Source organism: Mustela erminea, chromosome 14 (assembly GCF_009829155.1).
Source record: "Mustela erminea isolate mMusErm1 chromosome 14, mMusErm1.Pri, whole genome shotgun sequence".
In the NCBI taxonomy this organism is placed as follows: domain Eukaryota; kingdom Metazoa; phylum Chordata; class Mammalia; order Carnivora; family Mustelidae; genus Mustela; species Mustela erminea.
In genome coordinates this window covers 89,234,009-89,252,353 of record NC_045627.1, presented here as the reverse complement: position 1 = coordinate 89,252,353, position 18,345 = coordinate 89,234,009, and the positions used below count along the sequence as shown (strand labels likewise).

The following is an 18,345-nucleotide window of genomic DNA, read 5'->3' as shown; positions in this document are numbered from 1 at the left end:
CGGGAGCCGCGCCTGGGTCTGAGATGCAGGCTGTAGGGAACATCAAAAGGTGTTAATGGTTTCAATATTTATCTGCTGCAGGGAAGCACTCTAAAAAGAAGACAGAAAAAAAAAATTCTGCTAATGGCTGTGTCTTTGCCATTAAAATGAAAAGCTTAATGCATCTTATAATCAGAGGACAATTTGCAAATCATTAAGAGAAATGTAAAATTCCATTAAAATACAAATCAAGAGACTCTCCCTGGACTAATAATCTTTTTGATATTATTTTGCATTTTACTATTTCTGTTCCAATACCCAGGCCCCACAAATGATCAGTTCCCGAACACGCTATTTACCACAGCCTACTTCTTTAACGAGACCGAGAGAAGGATCATCTGCTATTCAGAGCAGGTACTAATGAAGAATTCCATATATTCTGAAATTTAATTAAAACCCCAAAGATTTCAAATTAGATGCAATTTGAAATGCCTGGGGCAGAAATACATGCACTTGCGTGGCGAGGGTACCGCGCTGAAAGTTGATACCGTAATTGGTCTTGATGTATTTTTGTGTTGCCAGGCTGAAGCACAGAACTCATAACCATATAAAAATTCTCTGTAGATTACCTGCTCATTGAAAATGCCATCACTCAGGTAGTTCTCCACTAAATTACCATACCACTAAAATGCACAAAGTGATTCGCGGAGTGGAGTGGCACAGCTGGCCGACGCGGCCAATGAGTTATGCATGCGTCAACGCGGCCTTTTTTCTTAGTAAAATATGCTCAGTTGAATATTAAAACATAATTGGCATTCAACCTAAGCAGCTTAAACCATTCCGTTATCTTCCTTTAAACCGATTTGGCTCCTCCACAGTTATTTTCAAGGATGCGATTCACAAACTAATGATGCCATCATCCTCGGTGCGATTTGCGCTGGTTTACATCGGCCATAAACAGGCGCGGCGGCCACGGCCAGCTCGGGACGGCCTTTAATACTGGCTGCTCTTGAACATCAAAGGCCCAATTCTCGAGGAAAAAAAGGGGGGGATGTGCCACTTATGTTGGTTCTTGCATATTTGATTCTAAGAAGAGGAAGAAATGCGAATTTGCTCGGAAAAGTAGGTCTTGGCCGAGCCATGAGCCCTGTGCTTCCGGAGCTCGGTCTCTGACCGTCCAAGGGAAGGCCCACCACAGGCCCGCTGAGGAAGGAACACGGGTTCAGAAAACACAGATGGCCCGCACACGCACGCACACACATGTCTAGGGATGGGTCCTTTACACACTGTGTTTTGTGCGACGATCACCAGCAGTACTCATGAAACGGAAAAGTAGTTGCCATAGTAACAGAGACACTGTAGCTTTTTATGCTGGGGGCAGGGTGGGCACGGGCAGGACTCGCCAGAGACACGACTTTCCAAACACAATCAGCATTTACCTTACTGTCGGCAGGGCAGGACAAACCTGGTTTCTCCTGATGAGAGCTCATAACGGAGTGATGTACTTTAGGTTTAAGAACTGCCTTCCCTACGTCAGTCTTCAGAAGCACTGTACGGCCTGGCACTGGGCAGGACATGATGCCTGGCGCGCTGAGCCCTGGTGGGTCCGCTCTGTCCTGGTGACAGCCATCATGTGTCCCAGAGCCACACCAGTGGCCTCTGGAAGAGGTGGGATTTTTCCACTCCAACACAGAAACACAACCTTTAAAGAAGAACGCAGACTTGGAAAGCTGCTATTCCAAGTCAGCCTGAACATAAGGGACGCAGGTAAACCAAGTATGTGATGAGGAAATTTACATTAAGTAACGATGGATACACGTTTGGCTCCTGCACAGTTTCACGGCATTACTGCCATCAATTTTCTAATGCTGATGTGTTCGATGTATTAACTTACAGTCCAGCGCTATGCATATTTTTTATTAAAGGATAATTTTTCTATAAACCCAGGTGGTAGAGATAACTCTATTTATTATTTCTAGGATGGTACAAAAATGCATTTAAAAATGCATTAACATTGCCTATAAAGTGTGAATATACAACATTTTATGACAACAAAAATATTTAAACATTCTCTTTGAAAGCAACCCGCATTAATCTAATGCCTACAATGGGGATAAAAATTTTGAAAGCACATTTAAGTGAAGGGTCTATTTTTTTTTTCACTTTAAAATACAGACCTGATAGAAGATTCCATTTTTTCAAAGTGCATTTCAAATGAAAAATTCAGGAAACAGACAATGTGATTCCCTTTTCTCGGTAGGCGGAAATCGGACGCTGGGCTGCTCTGAGGCACATCCCCTCCACACCCATCCATCGTGAGGACAACTGCGGGTGACCCACCTAAATGTGTGAACGTGACTGGGGAACTTCTCCGAAATAGGAACTTCCACTGGCTGGCTGTAATTACCATGCCAGATGGAACACCACACTTTCATGCAAATATTTCCCCATAAAGGCAGCACTTGTGACAATTTCAACTATCAATATTATTTAGTTGTAATAGAGACGCTGTCCTGTCCAATGTAAGGTCTAAAAGTAGCTGACATTCAGACCACCTCTTAAGCTCATTTACATCACACTGTGACCACCCCGGACTTGAGTTAAGGTCTTCTTGAGTATGTATGTATGTACATATGTATTGATTGACTGATTGATTGTCTGAATTATGGAAACCTCAGGGGACATGTGATCTTATCACCTCCCCAGATCTGGGACAAAACTTTCACTGAATGAGGCTTCCCAGGAGCCAGTGGGGATGACTGAATCATCAGATGGGTCTGGGCACAGAACGCTGTGCCTGCTCTTGGGGTCCAGCAGGTGGTGGTCCTGCTTAGCCATGTGAGCACCTCAGGAGCTGGTACCAATCGACAGACTCAACTCTCCTCTTTGGGAGGAGGCACGTGCTACCAAATCAAGGGTAGGTGTAAGTGACCCTGTGGGTTACCAGAATATTTAACCTCTTCCACAGCAATCCCAGGGCAGGATCTACATTAGGTGTGTGGAGTATCAGCTTGGGATCCAGGACCTGAAGCCGTATCTTCCTTCCCACCGGCTGCTTCCATTGTTCAGGGGTCCCCCCAAGAATGTAGAGCTTCACTCACCCAAGTATTTCAAAGAGAAACCACATTTTGGGCCAAACTGGATACCTCCTAAAGGTTCTGGTTAGCTTTGCCAACACGATCATGGGATATCCCAGCCAAGGGCCGGCACCTGGCAACACTCTTTAGACAATGAGGAGTGGGGTGGGCTCATCCTGATGTGAGTCCATAACCTCAGGATACCGACAGTGACGTGCGGCCAGTCTTGCTCACACTTTCCAAATCAAAAAGGTGAGTAACATACTGGCCCTCCCACCTTCTCCCTTGGCTAGAGCTCTAGATCAGGTAGCTCTATGGATACATGACCTAAAACTTTTAAAAGTTGTTAATTACAACAGCAAAAATACTTCTTAAAAAGGCAACTATGGGTCTCAAATAAAAATCATTATTAAATTAGGAATGTCAAACTTGGATAGACTGAAGCACATTGCAGAAACTCTCGTAGGAGTCTGATCTGTTTCAGTAAATTCCTTTAGAGCACTAGTTCTCAGAACAGGGCACACACACGTTAACACAGACATACCCTTGCATGTGTGATACACAACACATATAAACTGTTTGGTCACGTATATATATCTACCTCTCTCAGGATTTTGGACGTGTCCTGGGGAGGGTGAGACGTACAGAAACGACAGTATAATATGGACACACTGTCTAGAGCGCCCGGGTGCACAGGTTCGCAGAACAACTTGACAAAGCTGTCGGCTTAAGCGAATCAGAGCTGAAGCTAAAACTCCTCATCCCAGATGTGGTCGCACAGTACAAAGAATAAACCAACACCAGGGACGGCGGCCAGGCAGGAAATAGGAAACCGTGAACTCGGACGCCGCTGAACCCCAGGCTCTTCAGCCCATGATCTTCACCAAAACGCCAAAATGCAGCTGATGGGTCGAGCTGAAGAGCGGAGGGTGAAGTGCTCGGATGGCCTCTGAGCGGGCTTGGCCACCACGCCCCCGGATGGAGCCAGATTACCAAGGAGGGCAGCGGCCACAGGGCCCACAGAGTCACCACCCCTCAGGGGCTCTGTGGCTCCCTTCTGCTCAGCCTGGGGGCCCCTGACTCAGAGAAACCCTCACCGCGGGTGAGGACTTCCGGCAACCTAACACTGTCATCCCACCGGGGAGCTGGAAGCGAGGCACATACCTGAACGCAGACCGGGCTAGGCAGCCCACAAAGGGGTGCTTCTGTCCCCCTGGAGAGGGACGTGCAGCAGATGCTGGCCCTGGGAGTGCAAGGTCTCAGGCCAGACAGAAGGGGCTGCTAGAGAAGCGCTGCTCCCTCCCTAAGGCTCTGAAAAGGACTTCTGGTGCCTCCAGGAGGGCTTCCTGGAGACAGTTCCTCAGGCCCTGAAAGCAGGGAGCCAGATGTCCCTGATGAGGAAGATACTCGCTCACCCCTGCAGTCCCCTCCGGGACTCACTCCATACCCTGCACACCATTTGCATTCAGGCTTCGCGCCCACCTTTGTTCTTAATTATCCTTGACCCCCACCCTGGGGCTTGAGACCACACGCACAGCACAGCGGGACTCAGAGCCGGGGCTGCTCCTGATTTCGGACTCCTGACCGTCTTTCTGGCACCTTGACCCTCACGCCTCCTCCCCTTTCCGCTGATCGGCGCCTTCCCCAGTGTTGGTGTCAGCGGGCCTTGGGCCAGATTTCCACATGGGCTGCCCCCAAAAGGCAGTGTGGCCGCTCTAGGGTTGAAAGTACATTTTCACCAGCTCTTTATTTCCTGCTTCATTTAAGTGCGGTGTTGTTGCTTGTTTTAATCAATAAATGGGCATCGGAAGGTTTACAAACTAGGTAGTATCACGGCAAGGCTGACGATTTTTATAAGGCCTCACTCACAGTACGGGAGAACGTGAGAGCCCCCAGCCGGACGCGGAACCGCCACCGGCCACTCCCGCTGCCTCTCCGCACAGCAGGCTTTATCCAAGTCCAGGGAGGAGCGTCAGGTCAAACCTCACGAACGCACGAAGCCGCCTGCTGCTGTGGGCACGAGGGAGGCTGAGACAAAGCTCCCGCCTCTGCCACGGCCCGCACTGCAGACAGGCCCAGGCCGTGCGCAGGACTGACCTCAGCGCCCGTGAGCGGCGCCCCGGCGGCCACAGCACCCGGACAGGAAGAGGGCTTGGGGCCTCCCTTCCTGGGGAGATGGCGGCCCGGGGTGAGCGGCAGCGGAGGGCAGGAGGGCTGTGCCCCGTGAAGGCTGTGGGGCTGGGGGCCAGGGCGAGCTCGCGTGATGAGCCTCTCCCGGAGGCATTTCTGATTTTACAGAGCCATCTCCGGTGAGGGCCGGAGGGTGTGACGATGCTGTTCCCGACCTCGGGGTCCTGCCGCCTCCCAGCACTCACTCAGCTCCCTGGAAGCGCACGGCCCGGGGGACCGTCCTCCGGGACACAGTGTGGACCTTTGCTCACCCTGGAAGGGCCTTTCCCGTAACTCTCTGGAAGGGCTTGCAGGAGAGGCCCTTTGCAGAGAGGCTGTTCAACAGACTTACACAAGCACGAGAATCCTTTCTGAGGCCTCAGAACAGAAGCGACAAGACGCTACTCGCCGGCAGGGTTGGCAAATGCGGATCTTACTACCGTCATGCGGCTGGATTTCATAGCTACAAGCTAATAGCTGTGACGAAGGAATTATTAAAGTGTTAAATATTTCATTTAAAAGGGAACATTGCAGTCACTTTGAAAAGAAAACTCAGAACTCATCTGCTGAAAATGATCATCTGTGAGAAGACACCGGAAGGAGCAGCTGGGGTCCGCCACCGCAGGCGCCCACCGCCCGCCGTCCCCACTACCCGCCGTTCACACCGCCACTGGGGTCCACCGTCGTCCAGCCCCCACCACCATCAGCACCCACCACCCACCTTCCGCGCCACCGTCCACGCCGCCGGGCTCACACCGCCTCGCACACTGCAGGGCTCACACCGCGCCTCTTGGGGCGCCCTCCGTGGAGGAAGCCCCCACTCTAGCCCGGAGAGCAAGCGGAGAGGCCCAGGCTCCCTGCTCTGGGCGCCGCGACGGGCAGAGGAGCTGGGAAGGGGAGGACCGCGTGTGCACACCTTGAATCCGAGAGGGGTCTCAGTTTCCCTCAAGTCGGCCTCTCCTCAGCGCTGGGAAATCCTGCTTCTGGCAAAGTCTACTTCCACCTTTTCACCTGCTCTGCCCCGGACTACGAAGGCTACGCGAAGATGCTTACGTATACAATGGAGCGACGTTACTTGTGAGAAGTAAACGCGGACGTAGAACACATTAACAGGAAAGAACTTCAAACGGTATCTCATTATAAAAGAAACATTTAGATTTCAAGACCAATGGCTTCATTCAGTAACTATTTCTTGGAGAAAAATGAATTCAAAATAGTGCTGACCTCCGCGAGGGCTCGATGGGGGAGCCCCTGCCCTCCCTAAAATGCTTCTTTGTGCCCGAGACGGCTGGCTCTCTGTCAGAGGCCGGCGGCAGATGGTCCCGCTGGCGCTTTAACAAGCAGATCGGCACAAGGTAACCCCCCAAACTGCAAATACAACACACAACGGTTTTTTCTTAGGAAATGCCCTCTACTCAGAACAGTCTCACAAGAAGATTAAACACGTCTTACTCCACACCTGGTTGCTGGTGCTTTCCTGAGCAGCAGACGCCGCCCTCACCCCTCGCAGGACCCCGGCGGCGGCGCGGCACACACCTGCGGACTTCCGGTCGTGAAGGGCCAGCCTCACGCTCCTTGGCAGGAGAACCCGGACAATTAACCTGCTACTAATCGCACTTGGGAAATTTTCCAAGATAAGAAGCTGAACTACATGAAATCTCCAGTATTAAGTTCTAACTAACCTGACAAAAACTTTAACTGTGTATGGCTTATGTCCGCACACACGTGTGACCAGCCTTAAAAGATGAACCAGTGCTGAACGGGTGCCCATCTCACTGTGAAGCTGTCTTGCCCGCAGACAAGAGGGGCCCACGGAATGCAGTAGGGGCCTGGCCCCCGGGCGCCCCTAGGGCAAGGGCTGGCTCCTGAGGACAAGCAGGTTCCGGCGCTGGGGCTCTGTCGGGATTACGTTTTTAGAATAAGCTAAAAGAAGCAGACCAGGTCTAAATCTCAGAGGTGAGACTGGGATGAAAACATGATACGCAAAAGCATATTAAACGTGCCCCAAAATTAAGATGCATGGAAAATGGAATTTGTTAAAAAAAAATTTATTCCACATTAACATGTAGCCATGCCTCCAAGCCTGTGAGGGTTTCTTTTATTTATTTATTTATTTATTTATTTATTTATTTGTCAGAGAGCTAGCAAGCGTGAGCGAGCACAGGCAGACAGAGTGGAAGGCAGAGTCAGAGGGAGAAGCAGGCTCCCTGCGGAGCAAGGAGCCCGATGCGGGACTCGATCCCAGGACGCTGGGATCATGACCTGAGCCGAAGGCAGCTGCTTAACCAACTGAGCCACCCAGGCGTCCCGACGGTTTCTTTCTCTACGTTAATGACCAGTTTCTGGAGGTCTCGGAGGTTGTCAGAGGATTTTCCTGGCATGGGACTTGTCCGCCTACCATGACTCCCCTAGTGCTATAAGATACCAAGTGGAAACAGAGCCAAGCCAGCGACACTGGATAGAAAAAGGTGTTACCACATCTGGGGGTTCGTGTTAGCAATTCTATCATAACCGTCCACCCCCTCCCTTCTTAAACCGTAAAATCCCCACACCTGGTCCCTGCCTGGGAGTCAGCGATTGAGCTAAATTAGAAAAACCTGGCTTGCACATGGTAAGGCGTGGGAAACCCCGGCTGCGGCGACCCCTGTCAGGGGGGTGGGGCTGGCCCAGGGGACCCTGTCCCGAGGAGGGTGCTGGAGGCCGTCTCCCCTAAACCCGGCTAGAGGGACCTGGCCTTGGTTGGAAGCACCTGCCAGCACTGTGGGGCTCGTCCAACAGGGAAGAGCTTCTGGCTGGGGCTGGATGGCCTCCATCCTTACCCCAGCAGCTGTTTCCAGCTCGTTCTGGACACCCACACTGCCCATGGGGGCTGGACGAGGAGGGGGGCTGGCTCGGCCCAGTGCCAGGGAGGCAGGGTCAGTGTGGCCAGCCCCGCCCTCTTCAAACACCAAGAACAGGATCTCAGGATTTTATAAGCTCACTTTCCCCACCTCTACCTTTGATTATAGATACTTCCTGACTTGGTTTTTTAATTTTTCTGTCCTGAAAATTTTAAAACATTAAATTTCTGCTCACTAGTCAACAGACTTTAAGAGAGGAAAGCCAGTAAGGAAATTCTTTCTTTCATTCTTTACTTTTGACACACACAGAGAGAGAGAACACATGACCACAAGCAGGGTGCATGGGGAGAGAAGCCGACTCCCTGCTGACCAAGGAATCCGATGTGGGATTTGATCCCAGGACCCAGGGATCATGACCTGAGCTGAAGGCAGACGCTCAACGGACTGAGCCACCCAGGAGCCTCTGGTCGGGCAACCTCCTTGCTCCTAGCGGCACAGCGGTACTCTCCAAGTGACAAATGACAGTGGACGGCATAGTTCAGAGCACCAGGGTTCCCAAGCCCCTACTTCAGAAGCAAAACCACATCTGAGTTCCCAGCCTGCGCAGTACATGGAGGTCACACCGTGTCCCCTGCAGCCTCCGAGGTCACGAGTTGAGCTAAAACCAAGAGTCTGACGCTCAACAGACTGAGCCGCCCAGGCGCCCTAGATTTACCTTATCTAAAACCTCAGGGTCGTTTTTTCCCTTGACTATGTGTGTTCATACATCTAGACATATTCGTGTATGCGTACACATGCACTTATTTTAATATGAGCATAAAAAGCCACTACACAAAATGAACCTCTGGTATATGTGTAGAATAATCTCAGTTGCCATAATTCAGGTCCAAACAAGAACTCAGAAAGAAGCATCTGGGAAAATGCTTTTTGGTGATCACAGACCATGTGCCTTAAACGTGCTACATTTAGTCAGTAAGTTCTCAGTCCGTGCTTTAAGCACACAGTAACTACGGCAAGTTTGAAAAATTAGATTGCAAACTTCTCTGAGACAACACAATGCCACTACCCACTCGGATGAGATGTCACCGGCTGAGTTTATGGAAGTAGCTAATTGTCCATGTACAAGCCTCATTTTCTGTGCTGTTGGCAAGCAGACAGTTTAAGTTAACAATAAGCTTATTGAAAAATTCACTGCTATTCAGATGTGTTTCTATTTAAACCTTTCAGCCAACAAGAGTCAAGAGTCGATCTGCATGCATCATTTTTACTGCCTTTGCCAAGAATTATGTGACCACGTGCCAAAGCCAACACAAGCATTTGGAATGGGTGGAGATCGTGAACTCCTGTCCTTACAGCGCGGACACACGCGGTCTCTGTTTAGATGATGTAAAAATACCAAGTCAGGAGAGTCGATAAAACGGGCTGTGGCGTGAGCGGTAGTTCATCCGTCAAGCTCCCTGAGCGAAACCCTGGGAGGTGGCGGAGTTACTGACCTCGCTGGAGAATGGGATGGTGAATCGCAGGCAAGGGGAGGCGTGGGAGGGCCGCGGGCTCATGGAAATAGGCGTCCAGCCAGGCCGTGCACTGCACCAGGGGCTCCGTCATTTCCTCCGGACGGCCAAGCAGCTCAGGAAGCGCGGGGGCCTCCGCAGGCCTGCAAAAGAGGTAAGAGGAGGGTCATAAACCTCAGGCCCCGAGTCCACACAGGTGGGAAGCAAATGAACGCCTGCTGTGCCCACGTGCGTACACGCGTGGACGTCTGCAGCAGTTTCGGGGAGGGGCGCCCACTGCTGCTCAGTGGTGGGCAGGTGCCCGCGGGAGGGGTGGGGGGCCTTCCCGCCGCGTTTCCCCCTTTGGCTCTAAGAAACACAAGCCCTCCTTGGAAACAAGAGGCGATTCCGGGAGGAACGTGCGGGGACACGGGCTCTGCCGTCTGGGGCTCTGAGCGTCTGCAGTCACCCCGTGAAGCAGGATGTGACACAGTCGGGATGACATGTGAGACGCTGGCCCGGTGGGAGCGCGGCTGCCCCGTCGTACGGCCAACGGGCGCACGCGACCCTCTATCCTTTGTCTGTAAAATCGTGTCTTATCAAACCTTCTTCCAGAAATACTACCGAAGGAGTTACCCCGCCTGGGACCAGCCGCGCCTCCCAGAGTTTCAACACAACAGCGCGTTCGGGGCTTTGCACTGCTTTGGGCTGCGACCCGGGGACTTCCTCGCGGTCTGCTCCCCGCCCGCGGTGTCTCGGGCTCCAGGGCGTCTGGCGCGCGTGCAGTCCTCCCGCGAGGCTAACGCCAGTCATGCTGCTCGGCTTCTGGCTTTTCTTCTTTCTTCCCCAGATTCCCCCGTTCGTTCCTTACGGTCACTCCTCCTCCTGTCTCCTTCTGGTTAAACCACACACTGTGGAGCCGCTTCGTCTGCTCCTGGCCCGCGGGCGCAACGCCCGCCCCCGTGGGAGCCGGCGGCCGCCTCTCCCAGAGCGGACTCCCCTTCGGCAGGAGCCGAGTCTCCGGGGACCCCGCTGCTGGAGGCCCTGCTTCCGAGCCCTACAGTTTCATGATGGATCCGACGTTTATTACGATTTCCTGGAACCCCACGCCCACGAAAGCGCTGGCACCGAGTCTGAGCTCCTCAGCGGACATTCCTGCCTCCTGTCCAGGTCCCCGGACAGCTGGCAGGCTTCCGAGGCCTTCGGGCCCTGGAGGGCAGCGTCTCTCTGGCATCTCAGATCCCGAAGCTTCGGGGGGAGCTGCACGCGGCTCTTCCTGGCCCTCGAGCCTCACTCTGGGTTAAGGACGCGTGCACGGGCACCGGTCTCCGGCTGCCTGTTTCGTCTCGTACCCGCCATCCTGAGGAGGGTCTGAGTGGAGAGGACACACCCGGCTTGGCCATGTGGCCCAGACATGGGGGATGGCGGCCGCGGGAGCGCGGGCCCGACGGCGCCGTGCGGGAAGGCCGCAAGCACGCGCAGGCTGCTGCAGACCCGGGAGCCCGTGCACGTCCCGCTGTGCGCCGCAGGGAACCGCAGAAGGCGCGGACGCAGGTCTCACGGGTGTGGCCCCGCGCAGCACTGCTTGTCTCTCAGGCACGGCGCCCGTGGAAATGAGAGTCTCCACGGACGTCCTGGATCTCGCCAGAAATCAGCTTCCTTGGATGAGATGCACAGAAATGCCCTTTCCACGGTTTTTCTACAGTAGAACAGAAAGGGGACTGGGCAGAGCGTCCACGCACTTGCATGTGGACAGGGTGGGGAAGGAACGGGACAGGGAAAGTCAAAGAAACGAGTCCCCTGGAACGACCCGGCCGAGTAGGACAACAGACGCGGGCTGGCCATCCTGCCGCCTCCCGACCCGACAGAGCAGGCCGAGGCCTCAGCCCAGATGCCATCTTCGTGAGATCTCTGTGGGAGATCCTCGTGGGAACCCACGAGGACAGGCCCGTGGTCGGCCTGGACCCCACATCAACAGAGGGCCCCCACAGGACGTGCTCCCTGCCCAGCACCGCGGGGCCAGCGGAGCCGAGACATTGCTCCTGCCCTGATTTCTCTCTCCATCAGGACATCTGGTCGGGGAAGGACTTGGACTTCCGTGGCTGGCCCGAATGTCACTCGACTTCAGAGAGAAATTCTAGACACTCTGTTTACATCCTGCTCCTTCCGTTCTGAACAGACGTGCACTGATGACAAAGGAGAATCAAGAGGGGGAGGCTGGCGCATGTCTTGCCATCCCACTCCAGGGGGTGGAGAGAGAGGGGGCCGGTGTTCTAGGGAAAGCCAGGGCTCCCTTCACACAAAGCAAGGCCAATGCCACCCGGTGTGTGTCGGGGGGTCGGCAGTTTGTCCACGAAGGTCTCCGCCACAAGCATACAGCAAGCTGTGAGTGGCACCTGCCCAAATGGGAGATGAACAGAGCTAAGGGGCCGACGTCCCCACCCTCAGCCTATGGGAGATCCCCGTCCCTCTCCTGCCTTGAGCACCCATGCTGGCCCCGTGTGCCTGGCGCCTCCCTCAACAGGCCAGAAGGTCTCAGAGATTTTGGGCTATGCTCACCCATTTCACCAACGATGACTGTGCTTCCCTTGGCCAGGGGACAGACACCACGGGAGATGGGGCACCTTAGGCTATGGGACGGGGCCTTCAGTACCCACTAGCGACCCACTGTGCTCCAAGACTTACACCTCTTTGAGGCCCCGGAATGGCGCAGGGGCATCTGGGCATCAAAGGCACTGACCAGGCTGGTCGCTGTGTCCTCGTGGCTAAGGGACCAGAATGGGAGCTGTGTCCCTACTAGCATTTCCCACTCTTAAAAGGATATTTGAAGAATTTTTATAGTAGTAAAATTCATCTTAAATTGATTTTTTATGCTTGTGCTAAAGATCTCAACCTCTGATTTACTCTGTAGGTCTCCTTTTTAACTCTTTCTCTATTGGCATTAGGTAACTATTCATGGGTGAAATGTAATTAAACAGCTTTGCTTCTGAAGCAAGGATTTATGATACTACATTTAAAATGAATGGCATTAAACACACACATAAAACCAGATTTTTAAAGCCATGACACAGATTTCCATTTCTACAATAAAACGAAAATTTATTCCCTGCCCTGCCCTCTCCTCCAGCCTCGCTTCACACGGCCCTGTGCGAGCTGCGGTGTGACGGCGGCGCAGCCCTGCCGGCGGTCGTCCTGATTACGGAGGAGTCTCTGCTGGCCCCCTGCCCACCAGCCCTGAGGCCCCAGTGATTATGGGCTCCGTGGTCCACGCTCCCGTAAATCCCACACCCCAGCCCTCCCTGGGAGCTGCCCCTCAGCCACCGCGGAGTCGCACACCCCTGTCCGTGGGCCAGCACCAGGCGTGGGAACCCAGGGCCAGCAGCTGGACAGACAGCCCGCATGGGCAAAGAGCAGGCCCCATCCCGCCGTCAGCCGGGACCATGCAGAAAGGGACACGTGAGAGTCTGCCAGCCCGAGGCCTTCTCCCAGACGACACTCGTCCTCAGTAAGAGTCACCCGGCCGACCCTGGGACACTGGGCACCACCTCCTCCCTCCTGGCCCGAGAGGGCTGGCACAGGAGGGCTGGCGAGTGGCTGACCAACGCATCTGGCTTTGTTGAGCTTTTCCACAGAGGACAGGGCAGCACACCGGGCACACTGTAACGGAGCAGACACGGAATCGTACGTGGTTTGGTGTAAGGGTTTCCTCAAGAAACATGCAGCTCTTGGCGATCCCCACACAGTGGCCGTCAGGGAAAGGCTCTGGAACACAGGCGTGAACCAAAGGCCTTAGTGAAGTTCTCCTGCAGTCATGACCCCTTCCCTGCCGGGGCTCGGAGAGAGAACAGCCCGGCGAGCTGGCTCAGAGGTCAGGTTTGTCCTTCAGCCCAAATCAGGATGCAGGAGTGTGGGGGAAGTGCTCCAGAACCTTTAAAGATGTGTTAATGACGCAGGGATGCCTCACCTGTGAAGGTGGAGGGGGAACCCATTGCTCACGGCGTTCCCAGGAAGGCTGTCCCTCCTCCCTGCAAAGCAGCCTGTGTCTCAGGACGTGGATTTCAGCTAGAAAGCGAGGGGGCAGGGGCAGCACCACACTGGCGGCAGCAGACAGGCAGGGGGAGGGGACAAAGTGTAAATGGAACGGCCTCCCCGGAAAGGGTTCTGAGCCATCCATCCGCCGCACACAGAGGTCGCACGCACTGGGCTCAGGCTAGCGGCCGCTGCAGAACCAGGAGCCCTGGGGCAAAGAGAGCCCGGCTGGCCAGGACCCCAGAAGGCAGTGCCCGAGGTCTGCAACGGTGTCAGGGACTGGCTTGACATGAGAAAAAAATGGAAGAACATTCCCGACCCCACATCCTCCAGGGTCTTTCCACACTGCAAATTTGTTCAACACTTTAAAACTCAATCAGTTTGGTAGGAGATCTGGGCATTCAGGTTTGGGGGCGCCTCAAGACTTCACTGCTAGTAAAGAACCACTAAATCTTCATTTCTGAATGAATTCTACTTCCCAAAGACATTAAAATGTCATGTACTTGGCTTAAATCCCATTTGATGTAAGAAAACAGGCCAAAAGTTCTAAGCTACTCACATCTGATTAGCAGCATTAGCTACACCCAGGGGGCAGACATTCAAAAACCTCTCTCTTTGACCCCAGTGCTTTTCCAGTATTTGTCCTCCCAGGATAAAACCGAGTGTTGTAGTTTGGGAACATGAACTGGTGATGCTAGAGGCTTGCCCACGCAAAGAACTTCAACCTCGGAAAAGAGTTCCCGTATTCTTTGCAGTTCATGTGGAATCTGGCAGCGCGCTGACCCAAGCTGTGTCCTTTAGCAAGGCTGGGAGATCAATCTGGGAAAACCCACGGAGAGTGGGGTAGAGCCTGTGGTAGAAGCAAGAGTGCGGGGCCTTGGCCACATACAGAATCCCAGACACCCTTACGAGGAGAAGAGTCTCCGAGCTGAGCTACAGAAGCGCACCACCCCTTCTCTGGCTCCAGGACGCAGGGTGGGCTCCGGACCCCACAGCATCAGGAAGAGCACATGTTTGGCAAAACGTTACAACTGCAACAGAAGGGACTCTGAAATGCGTGCCTACTGCGGCTCTGTATCGCCGGTATGCGCAGTTACGTCTGACTCAACAGGTCTCTGGCGGAGTCTCCTGGGTTTGTGTCTGATGGGTTCGTCCTTTAATTACACCTCCTTGCTCAAGGTTGCTTTTTTCTTTTTTCCAGCGGTGGGATGGAAGATAAGAAATAAATTATTCAACCTATGATCAAAAAAAATCTTTTCTTTTTTTAAACAGTGGGGCTGAATAAAGACTTTAAACTCTATATTCCCATTGAATTTTGTGGCTTGAGTCCACACAAGCCGCTGTCGAGGGCCCGTTACGTCCGCGGCTTATCCACGAGAGCGTGGACGCAGCATCTGTAGCACGAGGGCGAAGCGACACCGAGGAGGTGCGGCCGCCTTCCCCTCGGCCCCCCGCCGGCCCCACGCGCCCGACGCCCTCTGCGATGAGGGCTGCCGCAGGACGTCGGGTGAGCGCACACCTCCAGCGACAGCTCCGCGACACAGCCTGCTGGCCCGCAGCTGTCGGGCGGCACCACCACGCGGGTGCGACGGGGTCCCTGCAGTTATCGGACCTTCTAACCTGGGGCAAAGAGGGGAAGGCGAAAATCAAAGTGAAACGCCAGCCTCCGACAGCAGAACCGCGCGGGAGACGGAGAGCAGAGGCTCCCGACGGGCTCGTCCAGCCATAGGACGGGGGCTGGTGCGGCTCGTGGTGACGGCCGGCAGCGCGACCGCACATCTGGCGCCGTCCTGAGGGTTCGGAGGTCCGTGCGCGGTTTGCCCCACGCCCTGGGAGCGCCAGCAGCCGACGGAGGAGAGGGAGGACGTGGACACGACGCCCCGGCAACACGCTGAAGCGGACACTACAGACAGCGGACGCAACTCCTGCGCGTGTCCAGTGGCAGGGAGCCAAGAGCTGCCGTGGCTCCTGACACGCAGGTGGACGGACCGACGTTCACGCATGGGGTCCTGGCGTCTGTTTTCACAGGTCGGTCTCTACGAAGCAGACTTGGCCACCCTTCGACGGAGGACAACCGGTAGTGAAGGGAGCCCGCGCCCGCCGCACGCGAAGTCCTGAAGACGGCTCCGTGGGGCAGGCGTGCTGCTGGCCGTCCCTGCAGGGGGCTGGCGGGAGCCTGCAGGTGCTCTGCACACCCGTGCTCGGCTCTCGCAGTGTGGGTCAGGACAAAACGGACGCACAACCTGCTCCGTGCCTTGATGCCTTCCATCGCTCCACAGACCCCCAAAATGAATTCTACATTCATGATCCGATCATAGGCCACCAATGGTCTATGTCCCAAGGCCAACAATAGGAGAAGGAAGAGGCAGTAAAATTCAACTCACTTTCTGGGTGGTCACAGGTATGCTGCTTAAATCGGGTATCAGTTTTTAATGGGCAACCTAAGCCCTCAAAATTTGGGGCTCAAATTAATGTTAGAACCTAAACAAGACCATAGAGGAATTTATGGTACTATTTAAACCCTCCAAACCCAGAAAATTTTATGTAAATTTTCAACTCTTCCATACAAGGTACATGTCGTAAGAACTACACACTTCTTTTTCCTTTTGAAAATGATCCTTAAATACATAAGCAATAAAACATTTTAAAAACACAATTTAAATAGTACACTTGGCAGACTGGAATGCCTTAAAAAAGCCTACTTCCTTTCTCCCCTAAATGTTCAAATTGTTTAAAAGGAAAACCGTATTTTATCAACACTTTAACATATCATTAAAATCTCTACTATCTGACAGATGAAGATAAAAACACCCCAAAACTATAGATGAATTATCAGGTCCCTAATGATTCCAAAACAATTACAGGATGCAGAGCAATCTAGTTAAATTTTATTCAAAAGCTTACTACACTTGTGTTTTCTTTTATTTTTCTATCAAGAAGCCCATGAGGCTTAAGCACAATTCATTATGTATGAGACCCCACTTGCAGTGCTTGACTGTTGATTAATAGCAAAGTTTGCTGTATGTACATTTGCAACATTAGATGCATACAATATGCTAACTTATTCTTTCACTGAAACTAATTATTTACAAAAATGACTACTTGAGACTACAATTTATTAAATGCATGCATCCAGTCTCAATTTGGCCCCCAAAGACAGCCTGGAATGAAGATCTTTTACTTGATGTGACAACTTCTAGAAACGCTGTTATTAATATTGTAAACGTGGCAAATAAAGAGTTCAAATAGCCTCATGTCTCTGTTGCGTTTGCTTTTCACCACTGAAGCAGGGAGTGGAGCAGCCTTCCGGCATTTCACACACGAGAGGTGGACTGCTCTTTCCCAGCTTCATTTAGCTTCTTATAAATAAAATACTTACCCATTGACAACAGAATAGTTTAAAAAGAAATAGCAAACATGAAAGAGGAATAGAAAAATCCTAATCAAATTGTTACTTAAGTAGATTACAAGCCTGTCAAGAAGAATAAATTTAGTTCATCTGGTGAAAAATATCTGTAAAAATACAATTTTTAAAGAGTCATTTCCACCAGTCTCATCAAATTATTGGTATTCCCATATAGGTACTCCCTCCCACCCAAAGGATCTTTGGTAACTGTGCATCATTCAGTCATTCTCTGCCCTCCCAGAAAAGAGGGGACATACATGACTTGGCTTATGGACAAAAATTACAGAAGCTTCATCTTCACATCAGGTTTCATAATGGGGCATCTGGTCAACCTCAACGTCTTTCAGGCTGACTCCTTAACTCATGTGGCCCAGAGCAGCATCCTCCTGCTCTAAGCATCTTCTGTGGTCCAATCTCTCTCTGCTGGGCCAATCTGCACTCTCGCTACAGCTGTCCCTTCCAAGGCCCTCAAAGACTCTGTGTGGCCTTGCTCTGCTCTGCTGAGGGTGTGTGCCACTGCAGGCTGAGGAGAGACAGACAGGAATCAGACTCCTTCCTTCACATGCCAAGATAAGGAAAATCGATGTCTGAGCCCAAATGACAGAATGATAGTGCAGAGAGTCATTACACACTACTAATTGCTCCGTGCCATTAAATTTTTGCAAGGATGCCTAAGGAAAAAGACAGAGGTTTCCAACAAGGGCTTGCTCTGGGATATACGATTTTAGGGACATAGAGGAAAAACGGAACATCAGTGAGAGGGCCTTTGCTCCCTAAAACAAACAGGTGTTAAGGGGGAAAAGAAAGTAGCCTGAGAACGGGAAAATCTCAGGGCCACAGTCAAGATGGGTAAAAGATGACTGGCTTTCTTACACGCAATTTAATATCCCAACTTTCTCAATAACACATTGAAGGTCAGCCAGAGTGAAGGCAACTGACTACAGAAGTCCCTGTCGAGAAAATGTCTCAGTGTCAGACGTTCATTACACAATATGGCATTCTGGAAAGGGGGGGTCCACTGAATAAAGGTGACGGTCAACTATAGGGAAACAAGACAAGGCAAACACGTGCATAAAACTTCGCAGCGGCTATTTACTGAGTGCCTAACATGTGCCAGATATTTAATTAAGAAAGTGTTCTGTATTTATTCCTCCCCATAACCCGAGGGAGATAATATCTCTATGTTCCAGAAGATGAAACAGAGTCCAGAAGGTATGTGACAATAACTTAACCAAGGCATAAGGGATGCAACTAGGATTTGAATTAGAGCGAGTCCAAAGCCCTTACTATCCGGACCACCTCCGTGAACCCAGTGTTCTTGATCCTCTCCGAAAAGGAAACAGTTCCTCCTTATC

The 18,345-nt window shown here is 52.4% G+C and overlaps 1 protein-coding gene across 5 annotated transcripts in view; it reads right to left on the bottom strand.

Moving 5' to 3' along the window:
- The window catches only part of MGMT (O-6-methylguanine-DNA methyltransferase), a 278,908-nt gene that overhangs the window by 40,854 nt on the left and 219,709 nt on the right, over window positions 1-18,345 (bottom strand). For all 5 annotated transcript variants that reach the window (XM_032313067.1, XM_032313068.1, XM_032313069.1 and 2 more), the window contains exon 3: window positions 9,559-9,719. In XM_032313067.1, coding sequence (XP_032168958.1) covers window positions 9,559-9,719 — 161 coding nt within the window. The remainder of the gene's footprint in view (window positions 1-9,558; window positions 9,720-18,345) is intronic.